Here is a 16,583-nt window from a genome sequence, read left to right on the forward strand (position 1 = left end):
TAGGTTCCCTACCTTGAGCCTTGACTATTTTACATTGGTCCCTCGGATCGAAATTCTATTCAAGTTAAAGGTGAATATTGGTCATCGGGATGAGAAATATGTTTCGAGATATCGAAAAAACGGATTTGTAAAATGAACTGTTTTGACATGTAAAAATGTGCAAAAAGCAATGGTAATTAACTTCTTTTTAGAATTGCCTAAAAATTGAAGTCTGAATAATTTGAAGCTTGACTGTGTGTGTGTGTGTGTGTGTACGCAGTTAGAAACCCCTAATTCATCTTTCCACTGTCATTTGCCGGCCAATCTATATCCAATGAGGTGATTTGAAATGAGCTTCTCATTTGCGAAAGAGGCCACGTTCCGTCAACCTTTCCTAGTTTGTGTGTGAGTTTTATGTACTTTCCCGTGCAGACCGCCACCGACACCAACCGGGCCAGATCCCTCACCGACCACCCTTCGTTCCGCAGGTAGCGGTCGAATCACATTCACCGCAACTTGTGTGCCAGTAATTAGATTTTGCTCGGAACGCGTTGCGAATAAATTATTCAGCGAATCCTCGGAGAGAGCTCGCTTTTTGGATTTTCTGGATTTTTCCGTTAACTGCTCGTTGGGTCGTCATTCCCTTGGCGTTGTAAACTTTCAAGAAAGCAGGGCGCTTGAGATTTGGAGAGATGTGAATGTTAGTGAAATGCACGATTTTGCTTTCAAAGATAAATTTCGCCACGGGGAATTTCACTGCTCCGCACGATGGCGTGCATTTCATTACAGTCGAGGGTATTGCAATACTAATTTTTTATGCAAACTCGCAATTTTGGGCAAAAACAGGAGAGTGATGTAGATTCCCAAGTACATCCTACATCCATATGTGGTATTTATCAGAAGTTCTGATCTATTTTATTTTGTTTTTTCTTCCAGTTTGTGAGTCAAAGCATATAATTCTAATCTAAATCTCCAGGCGCTTCATTACGTTTAAGGGCATTGAAGTATCTGGTTCTTTTTTGAAGAAAAAGCTACTGAACATAAATGGATAATTTTGAAGTGGGTCTACAAAGGGGCACAGGAAGCCATTAATATTTATCAGACAGTTTACTCATATGCTCTTAAAGTGCTTGTGTGTCTTTATATCCTCGTTTCATTTCAGGCCTTTTGACATTTCGCATTTATTCATCTTCTTCACTTTTCATATTAAATTCTATGGAAAATCAAATATCTCCAGCGGAGGAGGGTGAGGGTCTCTTCAAGGGGATGTTTCTTCTAAATGCCTCCTTGCTCCTTTTTCTCGCAGCAGAGTCATTTAAAAATGTATGGTATTTTTTCGAAGAGGCCTAATTGTTTACTTGAGCAAGAAAAGCGATATATTTAAAAAAAAAGTTGAATTCAAGATGTATCTCCTCCTCTAATATTCTGTTATAAATGCTACGGAGTTATAGGTTATATGCTTGAATCGAAATTAATCCCTACTGGCCAAGGATTTAGCGTTGCTAACCTTCCCGCAAGAAATAATAGTAAATGGCGTATAGCTGTAAATGGAGGCTTTATCAAAGAAGAATTAAAGTCAAAATGGTTACGAAGACAATGAACAATGAAATTTCGTATTTCATCAAAAACCACAGAGGTTTTTCAGTGGAATTTACAATGCATTATTCTTTGCCTTGATTATGATGAATTCCAAGGAGTCAAGCCCGACATCGTGTGTTTCATTGAAAGTCGACTAACAATGAGTAACAGTCAGCAAGGATTGCCAACAGTTTCGTTCATTTTAAATTACTAAAAACATTTTTATCTAGACGTTTCAGTCACTATTCTTATAGTTTCAATCTTTCCTTCTCGTCGGATTTTTATTCAATCCAGATAAGTCTCCTAAATGAAACTTCCTTTATTGTTTTGAATACTTAATTTCTTGATTTAATCATTTTATATTTGCTTATTTTGAGTTATTCTCCGATTAATTTTCCCTTTCCATCTTATTTTTTTTCCTTTTTATTTGTCGTATGGTCAAGTGAACGTTCAGCTTTGAAATCTATGTTGAAGCCTGAGCTTAATATGATCACGTTAGAAACTGAAGTCATGAAGTCCGATGGTATAGGTCTGTTGACATCAATAAAAAAATTACTAGAAGATAAGTCGAAAAATTACAATTCAATACTGTGGTTCTTTTCGAAGGGAATATTAATATATTCTTACAATTAACGCGCATTAAATAATTTGCAATCGAACTTAGAAATCATCAAAAAATATAAAAGGTTTTTAACCGGTATTCATTCTGTATCAGAGGAGTTTGGGTTCAAATGGGTGTTTGTAATATCGTTGGCCAAAGAATTTTTTTAAAAAGAAGAAAACTTTTGAGTACACAGTTAAAAGAGGAACTTTTCAAGCGAATTCCTTTTTTCGGATTCTTCGTTTACATTCCGGGTACTTGGCTTATCCGCAGTATGCCTTCTGCGAAATAAAACCGCGCACTTCATGAAATAGTCTCAGCAACTGGTAATAACATTATCATAAATTTAACACGTGCAGATTTAATGTTGAAGTACGAATTATTGCATTTCCCACAACGTTTACTTTCATATTAATTATCATTTTCTTCCTAAGAAACGAATTTATAAAATGTTTTTGAAATATCATTTATCGTGTAGTGTTTTTATGATTTCATTCTACCAGTTTTAGTCAAATGCAAGTAACTTAACACCGTGGCTAGTGTAAGTTTAACGCCTAAAGTTGACTCAATCCATGTAAGATATCACAATATTGCTTTCATATTCTACCTCGCGTAACAACTATAGGTGCAATATTGTTGAAAGTCTCATCACTTTGAAATTAAATAGGTACTGTCGAAATGAAAGAAATTATGAATGGAGTATCGCATTAAACCCAGCTTTTTTGCCAGGGGAATCCGTTAATAATTAACACCAAAATGTACCCAATGAAAGTAATGAGATGCGTGCTAAGACCGATGACAGCATATAATTAACCAGAATTATCCATTTTTCTCTAACACCATGCTTTTGTTGCGCATGAATACACCTCCATTACTCCCGGGATACCTCTGTTGGTTAAAACCTCAACTCGGAATAGAGTGCAAAGAGCTAAAACGGAGGTCGATACACGTCGACGGCCAAAACTCTTAGAATATCGTTCAATCAGCGTTGTTTTACAGCAAACCAACTCACTGTGTGAGTCCGAGCGGACCCCGTATTGCAGAATAAAATGCTATCTACCCCGAGCAAGGTTTGCTTAATCCTTTTATGCCTTATTTACCTTTTTATTTCACGAGGGAATTTCGGGACGTGGGTGGGTGCACGAAGGGAAGACAAAAAAACGAGCAGCCATTTCTTTTTTCCGGGGTCGGGTGGTGGCCGGAAGTGGTGGGTTCGTGTGCTGTTCCAAAGGACGCTTCCATACTTGGAAGCCTCCCCCTCCCCTTTTCCGTGACGCCCCTCTTCCACCCCCCCTCCCTCCCTCCCGTCGTCTCCCACCCCGCTTTATACTCTTCCTCTCCGCCATTATTCGCTCTGCCTACCCTTTCTCTGCACTGTCGTGTGTGTGTGTGTTTGTGTGGACGTGGGTTCGTATGCATGCATCCCCTTCACTCCTCCACACCCTCCGTCCCCCTCCCGCTCGCGAGAAACGTCCACCCGCACCCCTCCCCACCCCCTCGCCCTTCTTCTCTATAATCCCCTGCCCCCGCTCCTCCCACCATCTACATATTTCCCCCTTCCCCTCCATTTTTTCCCATTTCATGCAGCATTCGTCGGATTCGGTCCGCTTTCGTCCGTCGCCCCTCTTCCGTCGCCGCCCGCCCTCCTCCAACCCCCCAACCACCACGAGACTGCCGGGCCACCCTTGAACCCCGCCCCCTCCTATCCTTCTCACCCGCCTCCCGCACACCCTCACCGGATTTCTCTCTCTCCTCCATAACTGCATTGTTGCAAGAAAGGGATCACGGCTAGAGGGTTGGCAAAATAAAAGCATTTATATCGATTCGAATATCATGGAGTACATGTGATAGAGTTATTAGTTAAGTGTACGTAACGTAGTATATATGTTGGCATAATAATAATTTTTTTCTTAGTTGAGTCACATGTTAAATAAACTTGAGTTCTTGGAGTGGACTAGTTTTTCGCCAGTAAGAAGGAATATGCTGTGCTTCTCTCCAACTTAAACTAAATATTAGATATACCTAAATGGTTGGCCGGAAAAATATTTGTTTTTAAGATTAATATGAAAAATTCTGTTTATATTTTAATTCTATTTATATGTATATATATACATATATCAATATTGATATATATATTTATTGATACACACAATATACATTTATATTTTTTGCGGAATTTGCTTAGACTTCTAGGTGGTTTTAGAATATTCTAATGAATTGAAAGCTAGATAGAGTCCCTTCATAGCTTTTCACAGATATCGCCGCAAGTATGTGTTTTGAATTACCATGATGAATCGGAAGATTCATATCGATTAAATTTTTTCATATGTCAAGTGTCGATATTCGATATTTAGCACCAAAAATTGCAAGTAAAGCGATAAATACTTCCCATCCGTGATTACAGTCTCTTTCTCACCCCCTTTTCACCCTCCTATTCACCCCACCACCGTGGTTGTCGTCACGGATACATTTTCCTCCTTCCCCGATCTCATTTCTTTCGCCGCCGGAGCAATGGTTCCCTCTCGACCTCTCCTACCTTCCCCCTCCATTCAAACTCCGACCATCTCCCACCCTGTCCTTTCCCTCCCTTTCCCCCTCTGCAGTATTCGACGCCGCCCTATTTCGGGACGGGGGATCGACTTTTTCCGACTTGTCGTAGCCCAAACGGCCGAGTTATCCCTCCCCATATAAACGGCTTGCGAGCCAGAGTTCCTCTGCCCTCGAAACTCCTTGTTTTTTTTGTCCTGTAGAGAGTATAATTGTCGCGGACGTCCGCCCCGCTTCGAGTGCTTTGTTTCCCCTGCCACCCTTGTCCCTCCCTCCCCCGGTCGCAGAGCGAGTGCATGAGCGAATGTCGAATTCACGTCGCCGCGGGGATGTGGGTTTATTTAATTGCACGAGCAACAGGGCAGACGTTTGTTTATTAAAAAATAAATTTCCCGGATTTCGAGGGCTTTCACAAAGGGTCAAACCAGTAGCGGTGGACTTCAAACTCTATTTTTATTTATCTTTGACGACGCAGAGTGTATTATTAATTACTGCCGTACTCCCCCAGAGCGAGCTAAGTCGTTAATAAAACGAGAAATCGAAAACAAAAGTAGCCTCTTGTGATCGTTTAAATTCCCTAGGCGTTCGTAGAAGTTTCCGTCGAAATATTAGTCGTAAAAGGGCTGCACATTTCTCTCAGGCAATTATACAAATTTGTCGAGTCGCGGAAAGTGTTCCATGGATATCACAATTTTTGCACGCCATTTTCTGTTTGTGCAATTGCGTTTGGCCTCTCATTTATTAACCACCTACCATATCCTACCAATTTTACCTGTTGCCATTATCCCACGTCCCAAACCTGTCTTGCTGCTTTTTTTAGGCCTTCAAATTTCTCATTTATAATTGCTGTAAATCTAAGTATCACCCGCTTTATATTTTTAACGTTGTCTTAACGAAGTGAGGTGAAGTATGGTAGGGACTCGGCTCAAAATCATAAAAAAAATCACATGGCTTGAATATTTCTTTGGTCAGTTTCAGACGGCATTTTCGAATCTATTGTGTGCTGAAATTCGGTGTTGTGATAAACCAGACTGAAATTTCCCCACTTCACGAGAGTTTCTCTTGTATTTTTTGGAAGCAGAGCAAGGATACAAAAAACACGACTAGTTAAGTGCTTCTATTGTTATCTAGCAAGTTCCTTTGCCATAACTTTCTGTAAGTCTCAAGGGCATTTCCACCGGTGTGAGTTTCTCTTGGTTTTATAACTTCATCCTCTTAAAACTTTTCGCCTCAAAGATGAAATCTCTTCCAATATAACCTGGTTGATGAAACCCATTTTTATTTTCTTGATATGTAACTGCGTCCTTATTGATAACTTCAGGAATTGAGTATTAAAATAAGCAAAAGAATGCCATCCATGCTTAATTGAAAGTACTTATGGCCACTTTAGGAAGATATAATTGTTATTTGGAACACGTTAATTTTCTCCAGTTTCAAAATTATGTTAGTCACTTAACGCATGTGAGGAGAGAAGGAACAGAATAAGTTATAAAACAACATAGAATGGTTATAGATTTTCGGATTTTGCGCAATAACTCAATTTAGGAAAAATAATTTTATTTTAATATATATATACATACATATGATATTTGTTTGCGAATAATAGGCAAGAAATTCGTAATTATCATGTTATCCACGAGATATGGTATTTGTGTATATGAGAGAAAGTACTTTCTAAGAATTACTGGCATTCAACTAAAACATGTCGAGTGCCGTTCCGACATGCAATTATTTGCATTGTTGCTACACCTTTGGTTACATGCGAAAATAGGAAATAATTGTGAAGTGGATATTATTTAAGGTTCCTAATATTTCCTTCTTGCACTAGCCAACATACCCTGGCGCTGCCTTGCTATCGATTTTAATCCTTCAACCTGCTGTTTTTATCAACTGGGTAAACGCGTTTCCTATCCAATAGAAAACCAGGCCTAAAACTTCAAATGGACGATTATTTCCTTGTACTTAACTCATAAATGCATTATCGGTTATTTTTCTGACAAGTCGGCCCACATTGATTTACGCATACTATTTCCGGAGAAGCAATGACACAGTAAGTCTCTTCCTTCCTTGAGACGAATGAGCTTATTCATGCGGTATTTAAGACGTCATCGGGGAAATTTACTGCTAGCTGTATCAATACTCCTTAGTGGACAGAAAAAAATGTCTCAGTGTCATCAAAAGGAAATGTTCTTGAAAATGTGGACATGAGATCGGAAGGAAAACGAATGATCAGAATTGATTTCTCGTCGCAACCAATTAGAAGTCGTGCCAACTAATTACCACCGAATGCGAATTCATTGATAAAAACATGGTTGAAGATTGTTTATACCCCCTTAGACATTTTTTTAGCATCTTATATAAAATACCATTTTGTTTCTATTTTTTATCTCTATCTGTCAGCGATAAATATCCAGATCAGGCAGAGTAAAATTTCAACATAATTTTCATTGAATATTTTTGTATTTTTTTGAAATCTTCGAAGTTACGGATTCTTAAATGGAGTGAGGATTATGTGCCTTGAAAATAGCATCGGAATTTAGAGGTAAGAGCTACTGGTGCCGTTAAGGACCGAAAATCCGATATTTTCCAAGAATTTGGTTAAATAGGTTATTTAATGAATCTTCTCATCGTGAGAATCTTTTATGATATCGCTGTGATTTGGTAATGTTCAAATTGTTTCGGTTGGCCTCTTTAAACATCTCCTTTTACTAACTATCCGTGTTGAGGTTATGTGTATCGATCAACCGCTGCGGTTGAATACTCTTCTTGTCATATCTCGATTTCTTGCCAACTAACGAAATTCATGTCCATTCTAATGGTCTCATGATTCCATTCCATTGACGTCTTCTTCAAATTTTACCCCTCTTGTTTTTAATGAAAAACTCTTAAACGGGAGGAGTAGGAGAGGGGAGACGGGCAGTTTTCGAATTATGAATCGCACGTGCGTGTAACCTCCCTCCCTCCCCCACCCCCCCTAACCCACCCGACGCGGGAGAGGGTGGGGGTGCGGGGATCCGTTGCATCGCGGGCGTGGGAAACTAGGGGTTTGCCTGTGGGATATGAGGAGAGGGAAGGGGTCGCGGGGGACTCTATCCTAGGGAGAAATAGCGTGGGCGGGCGGGAGAGGGGACTAGTGGATTGCGTCACAGGACTCCCTCTTGGTATGGTGCAGAGGGAAAAGCTCTCACTCTTTTTTTTCTCCTCTCTTTTCCCCTTCTCTTCTACCCTTCGGATTTTAAGGGAAGGGGAGAGAGGGGAATAGGTTGTTAGAGGTAGGTGTCTAGGGTGGAGGAAAATAGAGTGAAACGGAAGGGGGAGGGGGGGAAGATGAGGAGGTGGTGGGGTAGATAGAGGGCTGGGATCGATAAACCGGCGCTCTCCGAAACTAGGGCAGGGCCGTAAAGAGGTACCCAACCTTCTGCATCGATCAGCACGCGGGGCCGAAAGTGGGGGGAGGAGGTCACGAAAGGGGGGAGGTGCATCGGGGGGGGGGGGAGAGGTATTCCCACTCTCCTCTTTCTCTCTCTCTTCTGAATCCTCCTTCCCCCCACCCACCCACCCCCTTCTCTCTCCCTTCTTCGGTCTCTCTCTCGTTTTCCACTTCCTACACCTCCCGCCATGTCATCAGTGACGTCGGCCTCGACGGCAGAGCAGTGGCGCGGCTAAATTCAAACCGAGTTCGATTCAAGATATCGTTTCAATTTGAAGATTGCATTCCCCGCGCTGATCTCATGTTTCGATCGTTTTATTTTATTTTTTTGAGAAGTTGGAATAGTTTTCCAGATATGCCGCAGGGAAGAGTGATGAGTGTTGTGCTGGAAATATTGTCTGCACTGACTACCTACGTGGTTTCATCATCAAAATATTGATTCCATGATGGAAAAGAGGGAAAAAATGATATCTACTGATTAAATGTCGTTTGGTGAAATAAATCAGGGGTTTTTATTTTCTACGATCTTCGTTTCTGAGAAGTGAAGTTTTGATAAAATGTTTTCAATTGGCTACAAAAATTGTAGAAGGAATAGGTGTATTGATCCGATCAATGTATTAAAAATAAATGAGGTAACCTTTTACCACTGATGAAATTATTTGTACCGCGAAATATTGACTGCCAACACTTGAAGAGAGTCCAGAATATTGTTTAGGAATTTTAAATACTAGAATATTGAATCTGTACTCCTATATATATATATATATACGAGTATATATATATATATATATATATATATAATATTGTGAAAAGAGTTTTAAATCTACTTTTCTATTCTTTTCAGTTTGCAGAACTCCTCCATAACAACGTGGAGGCCAACACTACCTTCGGAGTTCGACAAGTGTCACTTTTTGTACCCACGAACAGTGCTTTTGAAAAGTATCACAAGAACCCCGACAGATCGATAGTGCTATATCATATGAGTAAGTTGATTCTTTTATATTATTGCAATTTTATTTTATACAGTTAATACAAAACTCGTGGGAAAGGATTGCTCAAGATGAGTCTATTTCAGTAACCTGTACTTGGTCTGCATTTTTACGAATCCTTCTGTTGCTGGTAAATGTTTATATGACCTGTTCAACAATATTTATGTTAATTTTCTCCGCTTCTATATAGCATCCATTAGAATATAATGCTCAGCGATGTTTAATTACGAGAATAATAAAATTTTCCGAAAAATATTTTAGGAGCAAAGTAAAATGAATGCTCACTTTAAAATTCTAAATATTCATCATAGTTTCGAAATTAGCCTCCTCATTTTTATTTTAGATGTAGATGAAACTGTATTTAAAACAATCAATGGTGTGCAGAAATTATGTCGTGATGATTCCAAATATTTATTCTCCCACTTATCTACAGTAGAGAGAGGACTTCTGTGGCAAAAAGCCTGTGGAATAAAAAACGGGGCATCTCCCGTAACTTAACGGCGCATAACCAAGCCCTTCTTGTCTTTGGAAATGCTAACGAGCACCACTCTTGTAAATTCTCTGTACGCATACTTTTAACTAGTTATTACAACAGAATATCAAAACAATGATGAATAAATACAGTGGATCTGAAGGACTATCAGGCCATAGGTATAGATATTTATTTTGCAGTAAAATTGATATCCAATGAGTACAAGTAGGAAGTCCTTACTATTTTCAATTTACTTTGAGTTTCATAACCTAGTTTTCTTTTATTTTAACTTAAGTTTGGAATCTGAAATATCAACTAACTTCAGAGCAAATCCAAACTGAAATAATCTCTACACTCAGGAAAAGTAGAATCATGGAATTCAATAATATGTAAACATTGCTTCATATAGAGAAGTCTACATATTTCGTGTTCTAATCATGGACTACATTTTTAAAAAATACCATTGTCTACCCATGACTTAGATACGCTTATCTTTACCATTTGTAACATGGATGTACGTTTTCATTATGCACTATTTCTGTAGATTGTCCATCCATATTTTCCAATATTCAACGCATTTGCTAACTAACTATATGCCTTGACGCCAAATATTTTCAGGTCTAGTTAAAACCTCAACCGCTGAAAATGTAGTCGTTTGTCTTAATGTTGGTAATCATTGTGTCAAAACAGGATAATTGTGCTGCCGTTCGAGTTTGACGGTGTAATAAAAAGAATTTGAGCGTCGTTCATGTTGTTTTTTTTTGTTTTTATTGATGACTTTAAGGGCCATTATTTAATATTTATTAATAACTGGTGGAATTTGTGTCGAACGACCAAATTTATGTTTTCTCACATCAAACGTACAAATTACACTCATTAGACTCAGTCTATCGCCTTTAAGCTCAGGGTTTCGAAATTTTAGACGATCAGCCTTTCATATAGGGAACCTGAAGAGGCGAATTGTATGTATTGTTTCACCAACAGCTCGTAACACCAACCCTATAAAGTTGAACCACGTGAGATATTAAAAAAAATAATTCGAAATAGATTAATTATTTTCGCATATTTTATCTTACGCATATTCCCTGTGGATTGACACACCGGCTGAAACCACAGACGATGAACCAGGCGGCTGATCTCGTAATTTCTTCGTCGATCCGCTGTTTTATTTGTCCTCATTCAGTTGTTAGGAGAGAGAATATTTTCAGGTCCCGAATACTGTCGACTACTTCCCATATAAAATGGCTATAATCTATTTTTTCAACTTTTAATTACATAGTTGACAATTGATGAAAGAAAATAATTTTATGAATTATTTTCTTTCATCAATTTCATCATTTCACATGGTAATATGCTGCAGACGGATTTCCGATGACTTGATATTCTCTTGGTTATTATTATTATTGGTATTCTAACGACTGTGGAAGGCTTTGGATGGACACAGCCGCCACAATCGCACAGCAACACGTTTACCTGCCTCTTCCAATTAAAAAATGTTCTGAATGGAAGAATATTTTGTTCAACGTCTTTCCTCTTAATTAATTTTGTGCCTCATCTAATCAGCCTAAATAAGATTAATCCAATGGAGTTTTTTTTAAATATTACAAATTTCAAATTAATTTTCAGAATTTTATAAGCTAAATTAATATGTGCAAAATTGTTTGGAGTTTGTCGATAAGGCCATTTTTCTTGTCATATTTCTGAACAGGGTTCATTTATTTGTGATTTATTAAAAAATATTTAATGTGTGTTTGCAAATAATATTTTTTTAGCAACTATGATGCCCAATTGCATTCTAAACCTAAGGCTTCGTTGATATCTTACTGTAGATTGTCCATCCATATTTTCCAATATTCAACGCATTTGCTAACTAACTATATCCTTTGACGCCAAATATTTTCAGGTTTAGCTAAAACCTCAACTGCTGAAAATGTAATCGCTGTACTGTGTCATTTTTTTGCATGGTCATTATAGATTCTTTGATAACTTATTTTCATTGAAGCCTTGACCAACTTCTGCGCTGAAGGGGAGTCCGGAAAATTGTGGCACGAGGGATAGAGGGGTTATAGTAGGATGTGCAATATGACAAGGAAAGTGCCGCAATTTTGAGTTATAAGCGCGGCATGTACAATTAAAAATGAGAGACCGTAGTGCCTGCTTCAGCGTGTGAAAGGCCCAGTAGTCACCTGCAGAGTTGAAATTATTGATTCAAGCCCAATGAGGAGGATAAAATGGACGGGTGTGAAGTAATATCAAGGGTTGTAGTGAGACAAGTAGCGGGATATGAGGAAAAACAGTGAAAGTCAACAAAATGAATGACATAATATAAAATATGTATAATACAACCTCATATAATACTTTTTATGCTGCCGTATGTTGTAGTGTGGGGTTACGCTGTGAGGCTAAGAAATGTAGGGTTGTTAGGTTTCTGGCCATCCAAATCCTACCTTAAACAGTAAGCTATCAAATACATATTTTTTAAATGATTCTCTAAGTGAGTCACAGCTGGCAAATGCCTAAGCTTAATCGGGGCTCAGCCTAAATACACTGGGATTCTAACATCTTCTGTCATGGCATAGTAGTCACCACTGTGATCGATCAATACATAAATATAAATAAATAAATATATATATATATACATATATATTATATATACATATTTATTGTATATATAACTAATTCATTTGTAATCAGATACTTTACTTGGGTTCTAATGGCAACGATGTTGTGAGCAACTCTAATCCTATGATATCCTTGCAGTCTGAGTGAATCACTAGCGTATATTTATAGATGTAGCAAAGTAGTAATATGTTTATATAGTTCTACCCACGAGAGAAACCTAGGTGATGGTTTAAAAGTTGGTTATACATGGGATTTAGGGTTTCATCCGGATCTTTCCACAATTCCTTGTTCAGTTAAAAATTATATCCTAAAGAGTTGCCTTCTAGCCAAAGTATGTTAACTTTTCTCATTTTAAACATGAGACCGCCAAAAAAGGTCTAGAGTAAACCCAAATTATTAAATAATTTCAGAGATTCTCGCCCGTCCGACAATTATTCATAAATATATTCACAGACTGGAAAATATATTTCTATATAATCATTTAGTCAACGAGGCTCTAGTAAATTTGAACATTAATTTTCAATTTAAAAAATAAGTGAAAGGATAGTCACGAATATTCAATTTTACCTATGGTATTTGTTGATTGTGCCTACATATTGGTATAATTTCCACTCGAAATATCACGAATAACAAAATTCCGAAGTTTGCGCTAAAAACAAATCCGAAATTAATATATATATATATATATATATATATACACACACAAACGTATATGTATATACATGTATGTTTGTGTATGTATATGTATGTGTGTGTATGTGTGTGTGTGTGTATATATATATATATATATATATATATATATATATATATATATACACACACACACACACATGGTCCACCATGGTAGTAATGCGCATTCTCTGGGAAAAATAGATTTATGGATCGTACTTGTCAAATGCCTAAAATTCTTCAAAATACTCTCCCCCTGTATCAGTACACTTGCGGAGACGTGTTTACTACGCCTGGAAGACACCCTAAAACTCCTCGACGGGAATGTCTCTCAGGAACGTTGTAACATGCTTTTGAATGTTTTCCACGGTCTCCCAATGCTTTCCTTTCAGCACTCTCTTCGATCGGGAAAACCAAAAAAAGGCCCAATGAGCCAAGTCGGGACTGTAAGGGGGCGGGGTACCATAGGATTGGTGCTCCGGGTCAGGAAGTTGATAACGATGAAGGACGTGTGGCTGGGGGCATTGTCATGCCCATATCCAACGCAACGCTCCATCGCACCGTGCTGCAAAGTCGATAAACACACTTCACGCAGAGGCACGTCATTCCGCTCAGATTGCTTGGAGCAAACTGGCAACCGGCTGCGTTGGAAGGGTATACCCTTCACAATATTTTCCGACCAGTTTTACCGCGCTGCTATGGATAGTCGCGCCACAATAAAATCATACGCATTACTTTCATAGTACACCATGTATATATACACGTATATATCTGTTAAATTAATATCCTTTAGTCTGTAAACCGACTTCATTAATACATATTTATTTAAACTTTTGTATATTATTCCCTAACATTTGCAATTTTATGGCATTTACGTAAATTCTGGCTACATTTATATAATTTCTTCAGTTTTTTTAAATGTATTCTCCTGGAGGGTTGGACAAAATATTATATTATTCCTAAAATATTTATTTCATAACATGTTTGCCTCCGAAATAGTACGGATTAATGTACACGATGTATAAATAGATGGATACGATGCTATGCACAATTATTGTACTGCAAATGTGTTCAAAAGTTTTTATTTATTTCATTCGATTAGAAAGCAAATTTATTTGTCATTAAACAACAGATATTCGCTATAAGATGCTATTCTGCTGCCTCAACAGTTTTATGACGAAAAATAATTAATTTTACTAATTATAACCTCTGCATACCAGTAATTGCCTGTCGTACGGCAGCACCAATGTTCGACTGTTGAAAGGGTTGAGAATCGTTTGCAGCAGTTCACCTTTATCTTAAGAGCAAATTAGCAGACGTAATGGTGGGGCCTAGTAGTTATTTTGGTAGCCTCACAACTCCAAAGGTCTCCTGCACCATTAGGCAAATGTGGGTAATTAGAGGTAGGCAGGATTTCGGGAGAGGAAGAAGGCTGAGAGGAACACGTCGCCGGCATTAGCTCACTCTCAACAAAGGACACGAAGGGACGAAAGATGAGAGATTTTAATGTCCTGTCCGGCTCACCGTCTGCAGGGTTTCCTCCCATCTCTTGACGTCGCCCTCTTCTGAACATGAATGCCACGGAGTGATGAGTCATCAGCGAGGTTTGAATCTGGGTCCACAGCTTTTGGGAGCTGGGGAAACCAACAATCATCTGCACCAATCCTCCAAATTAACCTCATTATCTGTCACTATTACAGCTGGAGTGGCCACTTGAAAAACTCTGACTCGCCCCCCACGTCCCCACCAACCGCCTCAAAATAAATCGGATTCACTTTTATTGCGCGTAATCTGTAATGCTATGTTTTTATAGTGTGAGGGACTCACACACAGAATGTAAAAATAAAGTTTTAAATGGCAGTAAAGCGCGAGCCATATTATCATATTGGTAGCTTATATAGCTATACATATTACTACTGCGTTGTTATGCTGTACAACTGGGTTTCATAAACCTTTAATTATTACTAAAAATAGTCAAGATAGAAACTTAATTTGAATGTGTTCTTCTTAAGACTTCTCTACACATGTAGTTGCCATTCAGAGCTATACATTTCTCCGTGTTTCTTCACCTTTCGAAGGCCGTCATTGGAGAACTCAGCAGATCGCGTCCAAAACCATTATTCCACCTCAAATGACATCATATGTGTTCTCAAATCTCTGACCCCGCACTGGTTTTTTTTCAATTCTGGGGATAAGAAAAAGTTGCTTGAAACGAGATCGAGACAGTAGGGCGGAGGTGACTAAGTTTCAAAGCCACATCGCTTTGATTGCCGGTCGCGACATAGTCGGGATTGGAGGTCGCGCCGTGTTTGCTTCTGAAAAGGAGTCGCGGAACTGAGTGCTGACACCTTTGACATAGGCAATTCTCCGCGAATTATCTTCCACTCACTGCCGTAAATAAGAAATAATCAAATCCTTCACTCACTTACCTGTAGCAGCAGTGTACGGCAGTGGTGGTCTTCCACTCCTTGGATCATCTGTGAGGGACGTGTGGCCAGTTTGAAAATACTTTTCCACCTTAGAGCTGTGTCATATCCATTCTATAAGAGCTGTGTCTTTCTACTAGAGCTGTGATGAACTATCATTTCCATAAACAGCCATCATTTAATCGTGGATTTTCCGGGCACTGTACCCTTTTAAATTGAGGAACTTAATCACACTGCGAGCCTCTCTCTTCTCCATGCTGCGAGCTACTTAAATCTACAGCTGAAAGAAGAGCAAACTAATATTAATAGCTGTGATTCACAGCATAATGAACGTAAGGATCGACTAATATGCAAGATTAATTTAATCCAGATACCTCGGTTATTTCTTAGTAATAACTACTTAAACACGATAACCCCACGTAAAGTGTGTTAGATGATCCGTACTATCGGTCTGCAATTTTGCATCAACAATGACGGCATTTCTTTGATTAAATTTCCAGCATCTTAAAACTTTTGGGTCGATTTTTTTTCTTAAACCCCTACCCCCAATTTTTATAGACGCAGGTTGTTCCATGCCCTCTCCTGATTACAGGTGATTACGTACCAAGCCATACTTTTCATATGTCTCGTCAGTGTGTACTATTTCGTCAATGCACTCATGAGGACAAAAACTTTACTTTTGTTTATTTGATTATAAAGGCTCTTTCTCTTGAAGCAGACCAATTTACTAAGAGGTTGAACAGTGATAAAGTCTAATCGTCATTCTCAATAATGCCAATAATTTCAAGCGAAAAATAAATCTCAAACATTTTTAACAGATGTCTTCTTAGCACAATCGAATGAACCGATACAAATATACGCTTTAATATATGAGAAAATATAAATTTATATTATGAAACATTCCTTTTCCTAAATGTTTTATAAAATAGCATGGACATTTGAAAACAAAAAATAACTTTAGCCTTAAGGTGAGTAATTAACATAAAATTTTATTAAACTTTAATAGAATTCAACTCGTTAATTTGAGATAAAATGGAGGTTGAATCCACTGGGGCGATGTAAAATATTTATTTATACGGTGAAAATAATTGTTCATATCACAAAGGTAAGTGTTTTCCCGCTTTCACTTTTTTACCCTTTCAGTGAAATGAAAACTCGACTTCGGTGTCATGAGATTCCTTTTTCCTTTATTCTTGTTTTCATAATTCATTTAAAATCACATTAAAGCGTCCCATCATGATGATTCTCTTATTAAAAACTTTTACACGGA

The 16,583-nt window shown here is 38.2% G+C and overlaps 1 protein-coding gene across 4 annotated transcripts in view; it reads left to right on the forward strand.

Moving 5' to 3' along the window:
* Fas1 (fasciclin 1) overlaps nt 1-16,583 on the forward strand; it is a 232,970-nt gene that overhangs the window by 174,809 nt on the left and 41,578 nt on the right. For all 4 annotated transcript variants that reach the window (XM_071587389.1, XM_071587391.1, XM_071587390.1 and 1 more), the window contains exon 2: nt 8,980-9,118. In XM_071587389.1, coding sequence (XP_071443490.1) covers nt 8,980-9,118 — 139 coding nt within the window. The remainder of the gene's footprint in view (nt 1-8,979; nt 9,119-16,583) is intronic.

This window comes from Hetaerina americana, unplaced genomic scaffold (assembly GCF_022747635.1).
Source record: "Hetaerina americana unplaced genomic scaffold, ioHetAmer1.1.p SCAF_3, whole genome shotgun sequence".
In the NCBI taxonomy this organism is placed as follows: Eukaryota; Metazoa; Arthropoda; class Insecta; order Odonata; family Calopterygidae; genus Hetaerina; species Hetaerina americana.